At 34.9% G+C, this 16,065-nt stretch overlaps 1 protein-coding gene across 1 annotated transcript in view; it reads left to right on the top strand.

Moving 5' to 3' along the window:
- Nucleotides 1-447: 447 nt before the first annotated feature.
- LOC142349875 (uncharacterized) overlaps nucleotides 448-16,065 on the top strand; it is a 68,510-nt gene continuing 52,892 nt past the window's right edge. The window contains exon 1 of the mRNA XM_075401701.1: nucleotides 448-780. Coding sequence (XP_075257816.1) covers nucleotides 613-780 — 168 coding nt within the window. The 5' untranslated portion in view covers nucleotides 448-612. The remainder of the gene's footprint in view (nucleotides 781-16,065) is intronic.

The raw sequence follows: 16,065 nt of genomic DNA, 5'->3' as shown, positions 1-16,065 counted from the left end.
TAACAAAAGTTTTGCCACTTTTTCTTGTGAAAAAAGCCATATTATTTGCAACAATTAAATAGTCTGTGACAGGTTATGTCTAAATACCCTAATCTCTTTCGACGCTCATGATAAACAACTAATTTTTTTCGTTATTGAATTTATAAAGCTGTTAACAATAAGTTTGTAAGAATTAGACCGTCTTGTAAATCGAAAAGCAATTTTCACGATTATGCAATAAAATATACTCTCATACTATATTAAAACATGAGAAGCTTATCTCTGGTATGAAATTGTGAAATTCAGCTCGTTTGGTGTCTGGAGGCTTCCATTCTGCTTTAAAAATGGATGGGAAAGAAAACTCTATACAGCTCTTAAGCGCTTTTCTTGTTTATCTGTCAATCAAAATTTATCCTGAATGTAAAGGGTATGTCGAAATAAAAAAAATGCACCTTAACCAAATTGTTTTACTGGAAATTTCAGATTAGATCAACATTGCGTATTAGCGTGCTAGAAAAACTGATCTTCAGTTTGAACTATACTTTGACTGCCCGGGTTCTCAGAGCCCCAGCCTGGTTCATAGTGTTTCTTGTAAAAAATAATTTTGAGAAGCAACTGTGTGTGGGTGACGAGATGCCACTGGACGAAGATTTGGAGGACTATGAGTCGACATTGGGTGACTTGAGAACGAACAGTAAGCCGAACATCAATGCCCTCACTCTGCTAGCAGAAGACTATCGCAACAAGGACCACTCTCTAGCCGAGGGTGTTGTTCGGCTAATCGAGACACGGCTTCAAAAAGTGTGTTTAATTATAATTTCCAAAATGTTTTTGATCGCTCAGTTCCAGAAAATCTCTAAAGTAGTAAGCCTGTGTAACAAATTGACCCCAATGTAACACAAGGAGAATTGTATGTTGTGTAAAGCACGTAAATTAATTAACAGTAGCTACTTTTGCATTACGAATTGACTGGTAAACTGGGCAGAGAGGAGACAGGTCGAAAGTGAGTTGAAGTAAAGAGTTGATGAGTTGACATGAAGCATTAAAAGTAGTTCTCAAATTTTTCAGACCGAATAATTAATGAAAACGTATTTACGTCTCAAATTACCATTTTTTGGCAAATTCTAAGAAAAACAGTTAAAAAAAACTGTTCTATTAAACTGTTCTATTAATTTTTTGAGTCAGGAAACTCGGCACAATTCAATAGACGAAATTGATCGCAAAATTTCTTTGTCAGAGGAACCAAAGAGTGAGAAACTTATGCACCGGTGTGTAAACGAAATGTGTGCAAACGATTATAAGCACAGTTTTTTTTTGTAAATATAAATTAAATTAGTACCGACTGAAAAACATTATTAGTAGTAATAGGGTGAGCAAGTCTCCCCGGGGGGGGGGTGTAGACCCCATGTATTAAGATAGGGTATAGGAGTAATTTTTGAGAGAGGGTCTACACTAATGTATTAAGATAGGGTATAGGCGGCGTACATGTATTAAGATTAGTAATAGCGGCCGCCACGTATTAAGATTAGTAATAGCGGCCGCCACGTATTAAGATTAGTTATAGCGGCCGCCACGTATTAAGATTAGTTATAGCGGCCGCCACGTATTAAGATTAGGAATATCCTCCGCAATGTATTAAGATTGGGGATAAATCTAGGGGTGTTCCAGGGGGTGAGTAGTAAGGCAGGAGCAGACCAGGGTGATTTTCCGGAGCCACTTGTCACGTGATTTTAGAGGTCATTTAGGGATTAGCAGGGAATTATACATGCAGCGCGCAGGGAATTGCACAGTCAGCGCGTACGTACAGGCGGGGAATTATACATGCAGCGCGCTGGGAATTGTACAGTCAGCGCGTACGTACAGGCGGGGAATTGTACAGGCAGCGCGCATTAACGGATAGTTTCCCTCGCAGTAAATTTCAACATTTTTTGGTTTAACCACAGCAATGTATTAAGATTAGGTATAGCCGCCGCAATGTATTAAGATTAGGTATAGCCGCCGCAATGTATTAAGATTAGGTATAGCCGCCGCAATGTATTAAGATTAGGTATAGCCGCCGCAATGTATTAAGATTAGGTATAGCCGCCGCAATGTATTAAGATTATGTATAGCCGCCGCAATGTATTAAGATTAGGTATAGCCGCCGCAATGTATTAAGATTAGTTATAGCCGCCGCAATGTATTAAGATTAGGTATAGCCGCCGCAATGTATTAAGATTAGGTATAGCCGCCGCAATGTATTAAGATTAGGTATAGCCGCCGCAATGTATTAAGATTAGGTATAGCCGCCGCAATGTATTAAGATTAGGTATAGCCGCCGCAATGTATTAAGATTAAGTATAGCTGCCGCAATTTATTAAGATTAGGTACAGCCGCCGCAATGTATTAAGATTAGGTATAGCCGACCCTAAATAGCAAGATGGCGCAGCGGAAGCGTGCTGGGCTCATAACCCAGAGGTCGGTAGATCGAAACTACCTCTTGCTGATCTGGCATTGTCACAGAACTAGTGGACTTTTACGCGCTCATAACATGTAAAAAAGTTAAATAAAAGAAAAAAAATTGAATTAATAAGTACAAAATAACAGACACAGTACAAATTAAGCACATGCAAATACAAATTTAATCAAACGTTTACTTGATGATAGTACAAAAGAAAAGAGTATTAAAGTACATTTAGCCGAGTAGTTAATAAAGTCGACAACAAAAATTTGAGTAACTAACGAAGAATTAAGGAATTTAGAAAAAAATTACTGTCGACTTTATTACACTTCGACTTATTTTACATTAAATTTATCTAATTCACATATAATTACTTATAAAGTTTAAAACATGAACGTCATGAACCTTGTTCAGTTTTGTTTGAAAAAATTTAAGTAGTTGAAATGCTGCAAATATTGTGTAAAATCCACACAAATTATCAGTTTTCTGAACTGGTTGTTGTATCATTTTCTGATACTTTTTATTCAAAAATTTGTATTTTGTGATTGGACGAGCCAAAGAATCAGCATAGTAATAAGTTCGATTGAGTCGAGCAATCATTATCCAATGCTCTCCAGCTTCACTGCTCGGAGAAGTGTTGATGATAGCAAAACTGAATGTGGGTAGCCTCGGAACACAATCTGCTGGAAACGATCCAATATAGCGGTATTTGAGTTCTGGGATTCGTTCAATAATCTGTCTCAGGGAAGTGTTATCCATGACAAACAATTTTTCTCTGCTTTATTTCGCAAGTACCATTAACACACGGATTTCTAACTGTACAGTCAAGCTGAAAAGACTCATTCTCTTCATAAAAGCAACAATCATTGGACTTTTTACCTTGCTCTAATAAAAAGTTGCTTGACTTTTTAATTTTGTCAACAGAATTGTTATGGGATTTGGGGTAGAATAAAATAATTATAAAAAGAAGTACCAGAAAAATTAGGAGAGGAACGTAAACAAAAAAGTTTGAATTAGTTCGCCCCCAGTTAACGTCCATTTTAAGAAATTATTTGGTGAAGAGAATGGCAACTGGGTGACGATAATATATAACCCAAAAATGTTCCAATGCAGAAAGCAATGATGTAAAACCCATAAAAAACTGAAAAAAAATATGAAAAAATTTTCGTTAACGCAAAAATCTTCAGACATTTTTAGCAACCGTTCCGAACTGATCAATTTTAACAGTGGACATCCTTTCTCCTAAAACAATTAATTCTGTCACGCTTCTTAGCGGGCGGTCGAAAAACATTTCTAATCGGATACTTTCACCGCTGAGCTCAGGATAATGAATACTTTCTCCAGCATCTTGAAGTGAAGTGAGATCAAATACAAGCACGTAATGGTTCTGAAATAGATTATGTGGTAACGCGGGAATCTCTTCGTTAAAATTCATTGCTTTCATTGTTGTTACATATGCCCTACAGTCATTGGTTGTATCAACTGATACTATAGCTCTACCTCCTCGAACAATTCTTAGTTCTCGTAAACCAAATTTCTGATAATGGAAAGGATTTTCTTGAAAATGTCCTGTGAATGCTGAATTTGTGTTCATCGCAATAGCTACTCTTCTGATTGGAGCATTGTTAAAAACATTTTCCTGAATAAACTGGTTCTGTCCTGAAGGAATAATAAATGTGCGTGCAATTGTTTCCATAAAGTTGTAACAAGCAGGTTGATGAGTTAATTGATATTTGATAGTCTGGTGATACACTTCGTTAACAACAACACGTCTTGTAAACAGGGAACAGTCAAGAACTTTAAGGGAGACGTGAGGATTGTAGGAGATCATGTAAAAATTGGATCTTGCACGAATCAATTTCAGTCTAACTTTTGTATTTGGAAGCAGTAACTTTTCACATTGGAACAAATCAATTGCTAATTTACCGTAATAAGTAGTTCTATTTTTCAGCAAAAGTTCTTCCTCTCGATCTATAAAAGGGCTTTTCTCAAAATCGCTGGGTTCTTTTTCAAATTCATATCCATGACAAGCCAAAATACCTTCATTATTTCTTGTGGAAGCGTTAAATTCATTGGAAATTAAAGCTTTGTGTCCATAGAGACCATTTGAGTTGTAAACCTGTTGATTGTTCAGATACACCTCACAGATGGAGAAGAGCGAGTGCAATAAATTGTTGACGTGAGTTAGATAATGTAAATCATCATCTGTGAAAGACATTCCCATATCTGCTTTTCCATGCTCGTCTTTTTTCATAAAGTCATCAAACAATCTTCCCTTTTGTAATCCAACTTTGATTTGAAGGTGGATATCTCTCATATCAAGATATATGCTCTCTGTTTCAAACTCGAACTCAATGCTGCTTTCATCCAATGAAGTACTGGGATAAACTTCTTGAACGTGAGAAGATTCAATTGCTTCCAAAACAGGAATTTTGTCAAAAATCTCCAAGCAAGAGTTCGTAAAGTGACCATAACGAAAGTTGCTATCGTTTGTTGATCTAGTATTCATTTTAGGTTAGAAAAAATATCTCTTCTAGTTCGACGACGTCGACTGGTTTTTGGGGTCATTCTTCGAATTATGCGCCGTTTCCTAATTTTTCCACCACCTAGCTGTTTACGTAATGTTTTCTTTCCAACATCTGCAGCCACAGATTTGAATTTTTTCTTTCCAGTTAGAACATTTCCAATTTATGGTGCAGCTATATAGAGCAAATCAGCACCAACTCTCTTTGCTGCTGGGACAACATATCTCCTCAAGAATGGAATAGCTGTCCTCCCAATTGTTTGTGCTAACGCTCCGAATCCTCTTCCCCTCTGTCTTGAATAACCACGAAAATACGGTAAATCACTATCAGCAACCATTTTCTACAACTTTAAATCTAAAAATGATTGTCAGAAGTTTTTCTAAACATTAGTACCGCTCTTGTCACACCAACAGAGTTGAAAGGAACTTTTTCACCATAAGAGTCCCGGAGCTCGAATTTTATGCTGTGGAATGAGTTTTTTAGAATTTTTTTAAATTGTAAGTTTGGAAAATTTTGATAATTCATGTATTGTCCCTTTGAGATGATATCTCCATTCTTAACTTTTGATATAAACGGAATGCATCGTAAAAGAGCAGCTTTTGTATCACCCACAATATTGTATTCAACAATATCACTATATATCATTAAGGTGTGTATTCGTACAATGTCATAAGGAAACTTGGGAAAATGTGGACCACCACCACTCATGAAAACACCCATACCATAAACAGCTTCTTCGCTTCCAAAGACATGACAAAGATCGGCACTAAAAATGACAAGTAAAGAGTTCTGATTTGGAAGACTCAAAGAAATTCGCTGTGTAATTTTGTTAACGTGTAACTTGATGGGCGTTTTTTCATATTTTTCACGTTCCTGAATTTTTCTATTCATTTCATTGACAGTATCAGAGATCGAGGTGTATAGACCTGGATCAAGTGTGTAATAATCCGATGGTTTTGTATCTGGTGTTGCTTCATCTAGATAGAAGAATTTACCCTCTGTTATGTTTTGGTACAAGGAAGGATACGACAGTTCTGTTATCGCTACCTCCCATTCTCCATCAAGATTAATTTGTTCAGGTAGAAAATTCGTGAAAGAACTTAGTGTATTGTTTGGGTAACAATCAAACGACGCATTGGAAACCAACTCAACAGTGAAAGAACTCATCTTTAAATGATACACTTTGAAAGCTCTTGTTCATAAAATTTACCTAGAATTTCATCACCATGTTCTCCACAAAGGTTATAGGTTGGCGGTTTAAAAGTAGCAACTTTAACAATTTTGAATATTTCATTTGTGAACTGTGATTTATAACCTTTTCTGAATGGAATATCTTTTTTTGATATACGAACATTTTCACCCACTTTAAAACGTGGTCGTTTATATTGGTTAATTGGGTTTCTGTAAAAAATTGACAAAAAGTCTTTGTTTGTTACATTTTTTGGAGATTTACCTGTTGAGCGATTAACTCTTGTGTTCATAGTTTTGACAAAGGAATCCATTTTTCTCATGTATTTGTCACCATTTCCTTCCATATAGCGATAAATAATGTTTTTCAGGGATTTAATGGCTCGTTCTGCTACAGCAGCTTTCGTTTCACTTCTAGTAGAGTAAATTTTAATTTTCTTGTCCATACAAAACTTTCGAACTTCACCAGTAAACTCTGTTCCCTGGTCAACCCATACTTTCGCGGGCATACTTTTTTTACGCAACATTTTTTTGAAAGCGACAACTGCATCGGTAGAGTACTTTGACTTCATTGGTTGCACACGAACAAAGCGAGAAAAGACGTCAACACATACTAATAAATACTTCACTCCATTATTAGTATCCGATAATTTATCCATAAAAGCTAGATCGAGACACCAGATCTCATTGATTCGCTTAGCAAATGCTGGTAATCTTTTGAAATGTCGTGTTGCATGACGATACTTTGTGTAGGAATCTTTACTGTGTAGAAAGTAGGCAACTTTCTTTTTGGATAACCCACTTGCCTTTTGTAGATTTTTAATTGATCCATATGCGGCTTTTCCATCTCTATACAGCCTTTGTAGCTTGGCTTTTTCAGATTTTGAAAGGAATCCAGCTCCCTCTGTCTTTGCTTTTGGCATCTTTGTTTATCACTTTTTGCGGATTTATTCCGGTAGCATCAAGTATTGTGTAATATATGTCGGGAAAATCAACGTTCTTTCTTTTTAATGCAAAAATAAAATCTGCAAAAGCTACTTCTGTATCTCTTCCATTTAATAAAATTGTGTCGTTGAGAGATAGCTTGAGTCGCGGTGAATTCAAAATTTGATCTACAATTGATTCGTTCTTTAAAGATCTGGTTTTGTTGCTGATTTCCTTGTAATTAGGGTTCAAATGTGTTGGGACAGAAACTGGTTTCTGCTCAAAAGTGTCCAATTTTTTGACTTCTAATTTGAATTTTTGTTCGTAAAGGTGTTGAGGAATCAAAACAAACTGTTCCATTTCAAGACAATCGATTAATGATAGATGGTGTCAAAATTGATATGAGCTCTATTCCTTTTCGTGAACTTAAAATTGCTCTTCTTTTATTTATTCCGGTTCTTTTTAGCACGAGTTGATGAATTTCGTCTCTGTACTTTATTACGTCTTGTTTTTGTATTTCCTGTAGTTGTCCCCCGAGAAGGTTTACTATGCATTCGTTTAGAAACTGAATGAAATCTTTTGGACAATTTCTTAGGAACGATTTCTTGAAGTTCTGGGAATACGTTTGGAACGTTATCAGCGTAGAGAGATGTTGTGTGTTCATCGTTCAAAAAAGTAATCTCTTGTTTCGTTTTAGGGAGAAAAAAAATAGTGGGAATAGAGCCACTCTTTCTGCAAAATCTAAGAGAGTCGACTGTTTTCGGAGTTAGATCAATGAGTAAGTGACCATACGGGATTGAAATCTATGGATAAGATGAGATTTTCCAGACCCGCTTGGTCCCACCAATGAAATAGAAATGCGTTCCTTAGTAGAGATTATTTTGTTCATAGTTTAGGAGAAGGTAAAATATAACCGACTGTACTAGATAAGATAGCAATCCAAACTGTTGTTTCTTCACAGGTTTCGGCAAGAGTTATTCTTACTATACAGCACGCTGATATTAACAAAATAACAAAAAATTGGGACAAAAAAACCACCATAGATCTATTACAAGTCTGTCCAAAACATTTCCACGATTGTCGTTCCTGGTTATTATCATCAAAGACAAAATTACCTAAATTTAAACCGTTATGTATGCTCGGTCATTTATACCTTATTTGTAAGGGAAAATCAATTTTTTGAACTGGGAATGCAACTTCTCTCTGATTTCAAAAGTAGTAAAATAAAAATAATAAATTACAAAACGATCACAAATACAAATAGAAATTACAAATAGAAATTACAAATATTATACGTTATCAAAAAAATCCAGAGTCCAAGTTCCGTAAGCATAAGCTTTCTTCTCTGCACAGTGAAATGTCTTTTTGTGTTGATACGGATAATTGCTACAATCCCAGTCAGTATCCGAGTTATTGAGAAGTTTGGAAACTTTTGGACAACCAAGATCATCTAGATTCTCCACATCTTTACACAAGTAATTTGAGAGAAGATTACACTTCTCTAACCCTTTTGCAAAGTTTTCTGTTGTAGGTGAACAATGTTGGTGAATGATTGATGACAACTCAGAGTATTCCAGTTTTCCATTGTTCCAATTAATCCCATGTAAATTTTTAGTGTTCCATTTTGCTTGAAAAGTAGGTTTATAGTCTTTGGGTGGGAGGAAACTGTATCCCAATACAATTCCATCCTTGAAAACACCCAACTCCTTGACAATTTTCCCTTCCAAGCACTCAATATCAAACACAACGAGAGACATTCTTTTTTCTAGGTTGAATTATTACAAAAATGATTAGCAGTCTAGCATTTTGAAAATTTGAGGATGATAAAATTTAATGAAGACACAAAAGATTAACCCAGTTAAATGTCCCAAGAAACATGAGCTTGGAAAATTTGGTAACATGTAACAGTATCCTGGTCCCTTGTTTGTAGTTGCTTTAACCGCTCCAGCAGAATCGTGTAGTATAGCATGTAATCGAAAAACTTTCAATCTAGCAAAGAAAAAATCTAAAAAGGAATTTCCATAACCAATAAGTCCTCCATGAGGAAATTTTTGGTTAATTTCCTCCAAATTTATATTCTCGTCCCAAATTTTACAGGCCGCTAAAAAACAGTTTTTGCGTTTTTCATTTTCGGGAAACATTGAAAGGATGCTTCCGTAGCAATTGAATATGTTGATAAGAATGACAATATCCATCAGCTTTGCGTTCCTTCATCCATGTCAATGCAAGTTTTCTTAAACTTTTCAATATAAGATAAAAGTGTAGGGAGATGCTCTAGTAAGTTCTCGTACTCTTCTTTTTTTAATTCAATATTTGTCAGAAAACTCCACTGATATCCGTTCCAACGATGTTGTGAAATGCTAACTTGTTGTTTATCTGAACGATATATAAGACTTGTTCTGCGTAATCCGTTGTGAATAACCCACTCAAATTCTGAAATTTGGGACTCTATGTCCAAATTTTCTAATTTGGGAAAATTTTGAGCTTCAAGAACAGTATAGGAATATCTTTTAAGTTCGTATAGAAGTCTAACGTGAAAAATTTTTGACTTGTCTCTGAGACTCAAAAAAATGTTTCTTGAGCAACCAAAATCCCAACTCATTCTCAGATCAAAGATTTTTAAAATGAAAAATTTATTGTAGAGAAGACAAAGACATATTACAAAATCACACAACAATTATTATTGAAATGTACATTGTTCAATGTTAGAAAAGTCATTCAAATTTTGAATCAGTTCCTTGAACTCGTCCAAAGTGTAGCTGACATAAGTCACCTGCTTGAACTCATTGTTTTCCTTGCGACAAAAGAGCCGAATCTGCACATAAATGGAGGCTGGATTCTCCTGAACGTATTGAATGAAAGTCACATATATTCGTCGATTTCGTCCTATGCTGACCTCTCTGACTTTGAGACATCGTTGCAGCACATCCTCCATACATGGGTTCTTATCAAATTGAGTCGGGTGCTCACTCAGTTCCAACTCCCCATCCAGGATATTGTTCTTGAGGAAACAGAATTTCTTGAATTCGTAATCTCCTATTCGAAGTTGTTGGTACTTCTCAAATGTTCCAGAATTATCTTTTTTGAAGACTTGGAAAGTTGGTTCGGAATAATTTTGTCCGTTTTTAAAAATCTGGGACACAGTAAATCTCCCAAATCTTTTTGGGTTAGAACCAAAGTCTATATAAAATGGAACCGAATCAGTTCCAGTTTTAGGTTGAGAATCGGTAAACATAGACGGAGCACTAGAGTAAAACGGAGGGACATTTTATCAACTTAATGTGACAGAGAGAAATTAATTGAATGATTTGACTTGTAATTTTACTTCCTCTATTGTTTCCGATCACCTTTATTTGGTAATGATGTCATTATCCTTCTTTCATTTCCAAGTAACAGTGTTTGAAATATTTAGAACAAGTAAAACAACGGATTTTTCTGAGTTGCAGTCTCTTGAACTGTGTCATTTTTCAAATGAACTTTTCGCTGCGTTTGAACTGAATTGCGTTATTTCCTTATACGGTAGTTTAAAAGAATCACTCCAAAATCACTTTGGTTACAGAATGGCAGCAGTTATGTGTCAAGTTTTACCTGACTTTTATAAAAAATTTTGTGAGAAAGCCTTGTTCATTTGCGTATCAGTAAAGGATTATAAACCTTACTTGCTTACTAGTGAATACTCTGTTGCGTCTCACAATTACACTTCTTGTCCTCTGAAAAATTGTTCTTATCACATAATTCTCATTTCATCTTCCATTAATGAATTACTCCAAAAATTGGATGATTTATCTTTTCAATATCAGACAGTGGACTGCTTATACACCTTATATAAACATCAGTTTTTTGGTCACACAAACGAAGAAGCAGGACTTGTTTTCACCCAACTGAAGAGAGCGGTACAACATAATTCGGAAAACAAATTTGTTGAAAAACTACCCAGCGTGTCTAAGAAGAGATTGAGTAGAAAAAAGTTCAAGAGACATCTACTGAGAGCTGAGCAAAGAAATGCAAGCACACAAACTTTGAGATTATCCTTCTTCGACCGAATTCAGTCACTTAAGAACTCAAAGTATGAGAGTGAATTAATAAAAATTGTTGATTGTTTACTAGATGGTCATGGAATAATTGATAACCCCATGTTGTACTTTGAAGTTAGAAAGTAATAAAGTGTTTGTACTAAAATGTTTTATTAGTAGTGTATATTCTAAAAGTCGAAATTTGAAGTCGATTTGTTTGTTAAATGTCGAATTTTCACACAACATTTTTTGTTAAAAGTCAAAAATAGAACCTCAGATTTTTCATTAAAAATCAAAAATGTTACCAAACTGTGCGTGCAAAATGTGCAATTTCTCATTTTTCTTAGTTTTACGGTATGATTTTAAGTAGTTCTTGCAGCTTAAAAATCGGATTTGTAACAGTAATTTTTTCTTAAAAATCGAATTTTTTCTCGACATTTTTTTGTTGAATATCGAAAATAAATTCGACAATTTTCTTAAATATCAAAATTAAATTCGGTATTTTTCTTAGTTGTCGAAAAACAAATTTTCAATAATAACCAAGTACCTAAATTATCAAGTAACCTTTCGTGTTTATCTTTTATTCTGGAAAACTATTAAAAAATAAAATTGAAAATGTAAATTTAATACGAAACACCCAAAAGGTATTCAGAAACTTTATTATTTTTACGAACAAATACAAAATAGTTTACAAAATTGAACATAGAAATCATTCAAAAAGAGTTTCAATAACATATTCTGGTTCTGAATTTCATTACCGAAACCTCTTTGTCGCTCAATTCTACCAGGTAGTTGAGTTGGTTGAACAGTGACTGGGGTATTAGGTACATCACTCAAAAAGATAGGGTTGTGAGCGGTTCCTTCCTCAATCGATGGTAGATCCATAGTAATGCGCTGGATCAAAGTTTTCCAGATCGTTAAATGACGTGGTGGTACTAGTATCAATACTCAACTCGCTATGTTCTCTTCTATGAGCTCTTGAAGCTATTTGGAGAAGATTATTTTCCACCTCCGGGCCTGATACCTCACCTACATCCGGTGAAGTGAACCAACTGTTTGGAATTTGCCCTTCCTCCCAAGGAAATGTGTACTGAATATTTCCAGCTACGTAGTTGGCAGGAAAATCAGATCCATTAACGTGAGGATAGTGGTGTCCACTGACAACAGAAACTTCGTGTCCCATCGCGTGAGTTCCGAGTTGATTCTCTGTGATTGGGACCTGTCCCTGATGATATGTATCAAACTGTTGTCGCTGGTGCCCAATAATGTGCCACACAGTAATGGGTAAAGTGATCAGAGACTCATACAGTCCGTTTGATAAATCTCGAACTCCTATCCGAGCAATATCCTCAGTAAAAGAAAATGAGTACAGAAGGTTATTATTTTGAACGGTGAACTCCATTTTGGAATAAATGATAGAAGAGGTTTTTGTTAGAAAGTGATGAGAATGGATGAAAAGATTCTTGTCGAGAACGTGATAAAAGCAATCAGTGGAGAGAAAGTTATAAAGCAGCAAATTTCCTTTTTAGGAAGGGAACAGGATATATAAATTAGATTTAAACAAAAGTTAGAACTAAAGTAAGTATTTTTGAACAAAAAGAAAGTGAATGTTGGAGCTCGATAGCAGGATAAAATGTTGAGGAGTAGTTAGTATAATGTGAGAAAGTAGTGATGATGTTTTCAGAGAAGTTGGATCAAATGATAATCTCAAAATCAACAACCTCTATATATAGTGTGCTCTGTCCAATCAGACAACAGTAACCAAAGATGGAAGATTTTATGAGAAAAAGTGACGTTTAGCTTGAAATTTCTGGACGAACTGAAATTCAAATCCAAATTTGGGTAAAATTTTCTAACAAGGTAGGAAGTGAAGGATACATACAGGTTTCCGACTATGCTTTTACCTAAAATGGTCTATTTAAGTTGAAATGAAGTGACATAATTTACCAAAAAAGTCAAGCTTTGATAAACTTTTTCCAATTCGTCAAATTTCAGATCAATCTCGGAAAAGGTTCCATTTTTGGAATCAAATTTCTGTTTATATGCGTTAGGTAAACGAATTCCGAACCTGATCAGTACTCCCACTGCATTGAAGTCGTTGTAATAGTGGAAGTACAAAGCACTCTGTAGTGAAGAAGTTATTGTTATTGGTTCTGGGAGAGGAACAAAGTTTGTTTGTGAAATATTTCTGTACTGTTCCAATATATCGGGGACGGAGTTCAAAATGAACAACAATTCGTATTTGCTTACATGTAATTCTGAGGATAAATCGAAAGACTGTTTCGCAATAAACTCCTCATATTCAAATTTTTTAATAGAAAACGTTGCATACTCAAGTCCTTTACTAAATCGGATTATTCTGTTGGATTTTGTGAAAATGTCCAAAAAATTGTAAAAAAAGTATGAATCTACATCAATTTCGTCAATTTTGTATGAATCAGGTATACCTTCTTTTCTCTTGTAAATCTTCTCCAATATTTGTAAGTGGTTTTTGATCAACATGTTTCACAGATGAGTAAAATTTCACGTATTAATCTATTAAAATAAAAAAATGTTAAAAGAGATTGAGATAAGCAAAACAATATCATTAACTTTTACAACAAGTTTCTTAATACTAAAATTTGATTGGTTTGTAGTTTGTAATATAATCACGTTAACGTCAATTGTATATAAGTTATCTTCAATTAAAGTAGGAGTTTTCTTCTCTAATGTTTTAATATTATTGTAAAAACACGTTTAGTGTTTTATCGATGAAATTACAAAATTAGTTTGTTTACAATAATATTTGTATTCTCTAAGTGAGCAAACATCTGACAGATAGATTTTGTTAAGAAGTCTGTTTTGGGATGAATAGTATTTTTTTGTAAAAAAAAGTAACACAAATCAGCAATATGACAAATAAATATAACTTTTCGATTTTCGATTTTCCTCCAAGGAATAAGGTTACACATTTTTGATGTTTTCTGGATTTAAATACAATGTATAATGTAACACTGTGACTGCTTCGTAGGAAGTTCTTGAACTTTCGTATTGCGTAATGTTACTAAAAATAGAAATTACGTCATTTCCTTATATGGAAATAATTTGTCATAAAAGTTATTCTAACTAAAAATCCAAAAATTGTATTCATTCTCACTTTGTTATCAGATACAGTTGCTCGGCAATTTACTTAAAATTTATTCAATTTATTTTGGATCACAACAATACAATGCCTTCTCTTGATAGAAATCTACCTGTCAAACGCTCAAAGTGCGAGAAAATGGTTGTCAAGCAGCAAATGGCTCGACACAAAAAATCGTGTGATAGTGGGACTTTAAAATGTCCCAAGTGTCCACATTTCTACACAAAGAGGAAAGAGGACTTGAACTACCACCTTGCTAAGCATCACGCTCCTCAAGAAAAGAAGCTTAGTACAGTGTGCACTATATGCTTGGAGGAATTTCCAAGTTTTTATTCTCTTCAACAACATAAGAGACGGAAACACGGAACATCGACCAAATTTGGAACCAAATCCAGCGAAAGCTTGAAAGAAGTTCTAGAATCGGAAGAATTGGATAGGAACAACGAACAGTTACAGCAGGAACTTAGTGCCTGTCAACACTTCTTTGACAATACTGAGATGGAGAATGGGAGACATAGAGTATTCAATTTTAAATTGTCGAGACTTGATCCCAGCGAAATTAATGAAAAACTGAAGGAAGTGTTTGAAAAGCTTAACTGTGCTGCAAAAATAAATTTATCCCTGGGATTTATTTTACGAAATGTTGACACAGACGAATACCGATACTTTTATGCTCATGAGAACAACACCTTCTTTGAGAAGTCTCATTTACTTTGTTCTAAGGGAGACTTAGTCTCACTTCAGGATAGAGTAGAGAAATTGGATTTGATTGAGACTTGTGCTCAAGAAAGGGCAAACACAAAATGGCGGTATGCACTAACTACGAATGTAACAGTTTTCTGTGCTCTTCTCAACAATATCCCAATGGGATGTTTAGATGCTGTTATACCTGAACAGTTGTTGAGAAACGATGTAAATTGTCTTGTTACGAATGGATACGGAGAAACCTACAAGGACTACCTGTGCTTGTTTAGAGCTGTGGCTGTTCACTTGTATGGATCAGCTGAGCTGGAAACAAAGGCAGCTAAGTTGTTCAGTGACTTTCTCCACGAGTCTGGTCATGACGCAATTAACTTTAGAGGAGTGTCAATGGATCACCTTGTGTTTGTTGAAAATGCTATAAAACACAACATTTTCATTTATGACCTTGACATTGAGGACGGGGATTTTGTAGGTGAACTTCCCAGAAGAAGTATTGAGATGTACGAGAACAACATTAATCTACTGCGCTACAACAACCACATTTGCTATGTTGATGATATCAACACGTTTTTCAAACGATTCCGCTGTCCTAATTGTGATACCTTTTTTAAGCGTGCTGGTAATTTCCACCGTCACGTGAAATCTTGTAAAGATAGGATACAGCACATTTATCCGAAGAGTGTTTACACTTTGAGAGAAACTTTGTTCGATAAACTTGACGGTTTTGGAATTGGATATGAGGAAGAACAAAAACTGTTCAAAAACTTGGCTGTATTTGACTTCGAATCAATCTGCGTTCCATCTAATGAACTAAAAGATACCAATACAACTACTTGGATAGGAAAACATGAACCAATATCTGTGTCAATTTCCTCTAGTTTATTACAAGAACCTATTTTCTTTTGCAACAGAGACCCCAAGACACTGATTTTATCTTTTGTTGAAGCATTAGAAGAACTAGCTAGCAGAAGTAAAGCAGAAATGTTGCAAAAATTTTCCTCAATTGAAAATGCAATTAAAAACAGAGTAAGTTCTATTTTCGAGAAGCTAAATGGAAGGAAAGATGAGAGTACTCCAATGTTTGAATTTCAATATATCGAAGAAAAAGAAATTGATATGTCGACTCAATTCCTCCAAATTCAGAAAAATCAACTTCTCGAACTACAACAACAT

This window comes from Convolutriloba macropyga, chromosome 11 (genome assembly GCF_964194025.1).
Source record: "Convolutriloba macropyga chromosome 11, txConMacr16.3, whole genome shotgun sequence".
NCBI classification, from domain to species: domain Eukaryota; kingdom Metazoa; phylum Xenacoelomorpha; order Acoela; family Convolutidae; genus Convolutriloba; species Convolutriloba macropyga.
This window is presented reverse-complemented; position numbering and strand designations above follow the sequence as displayed.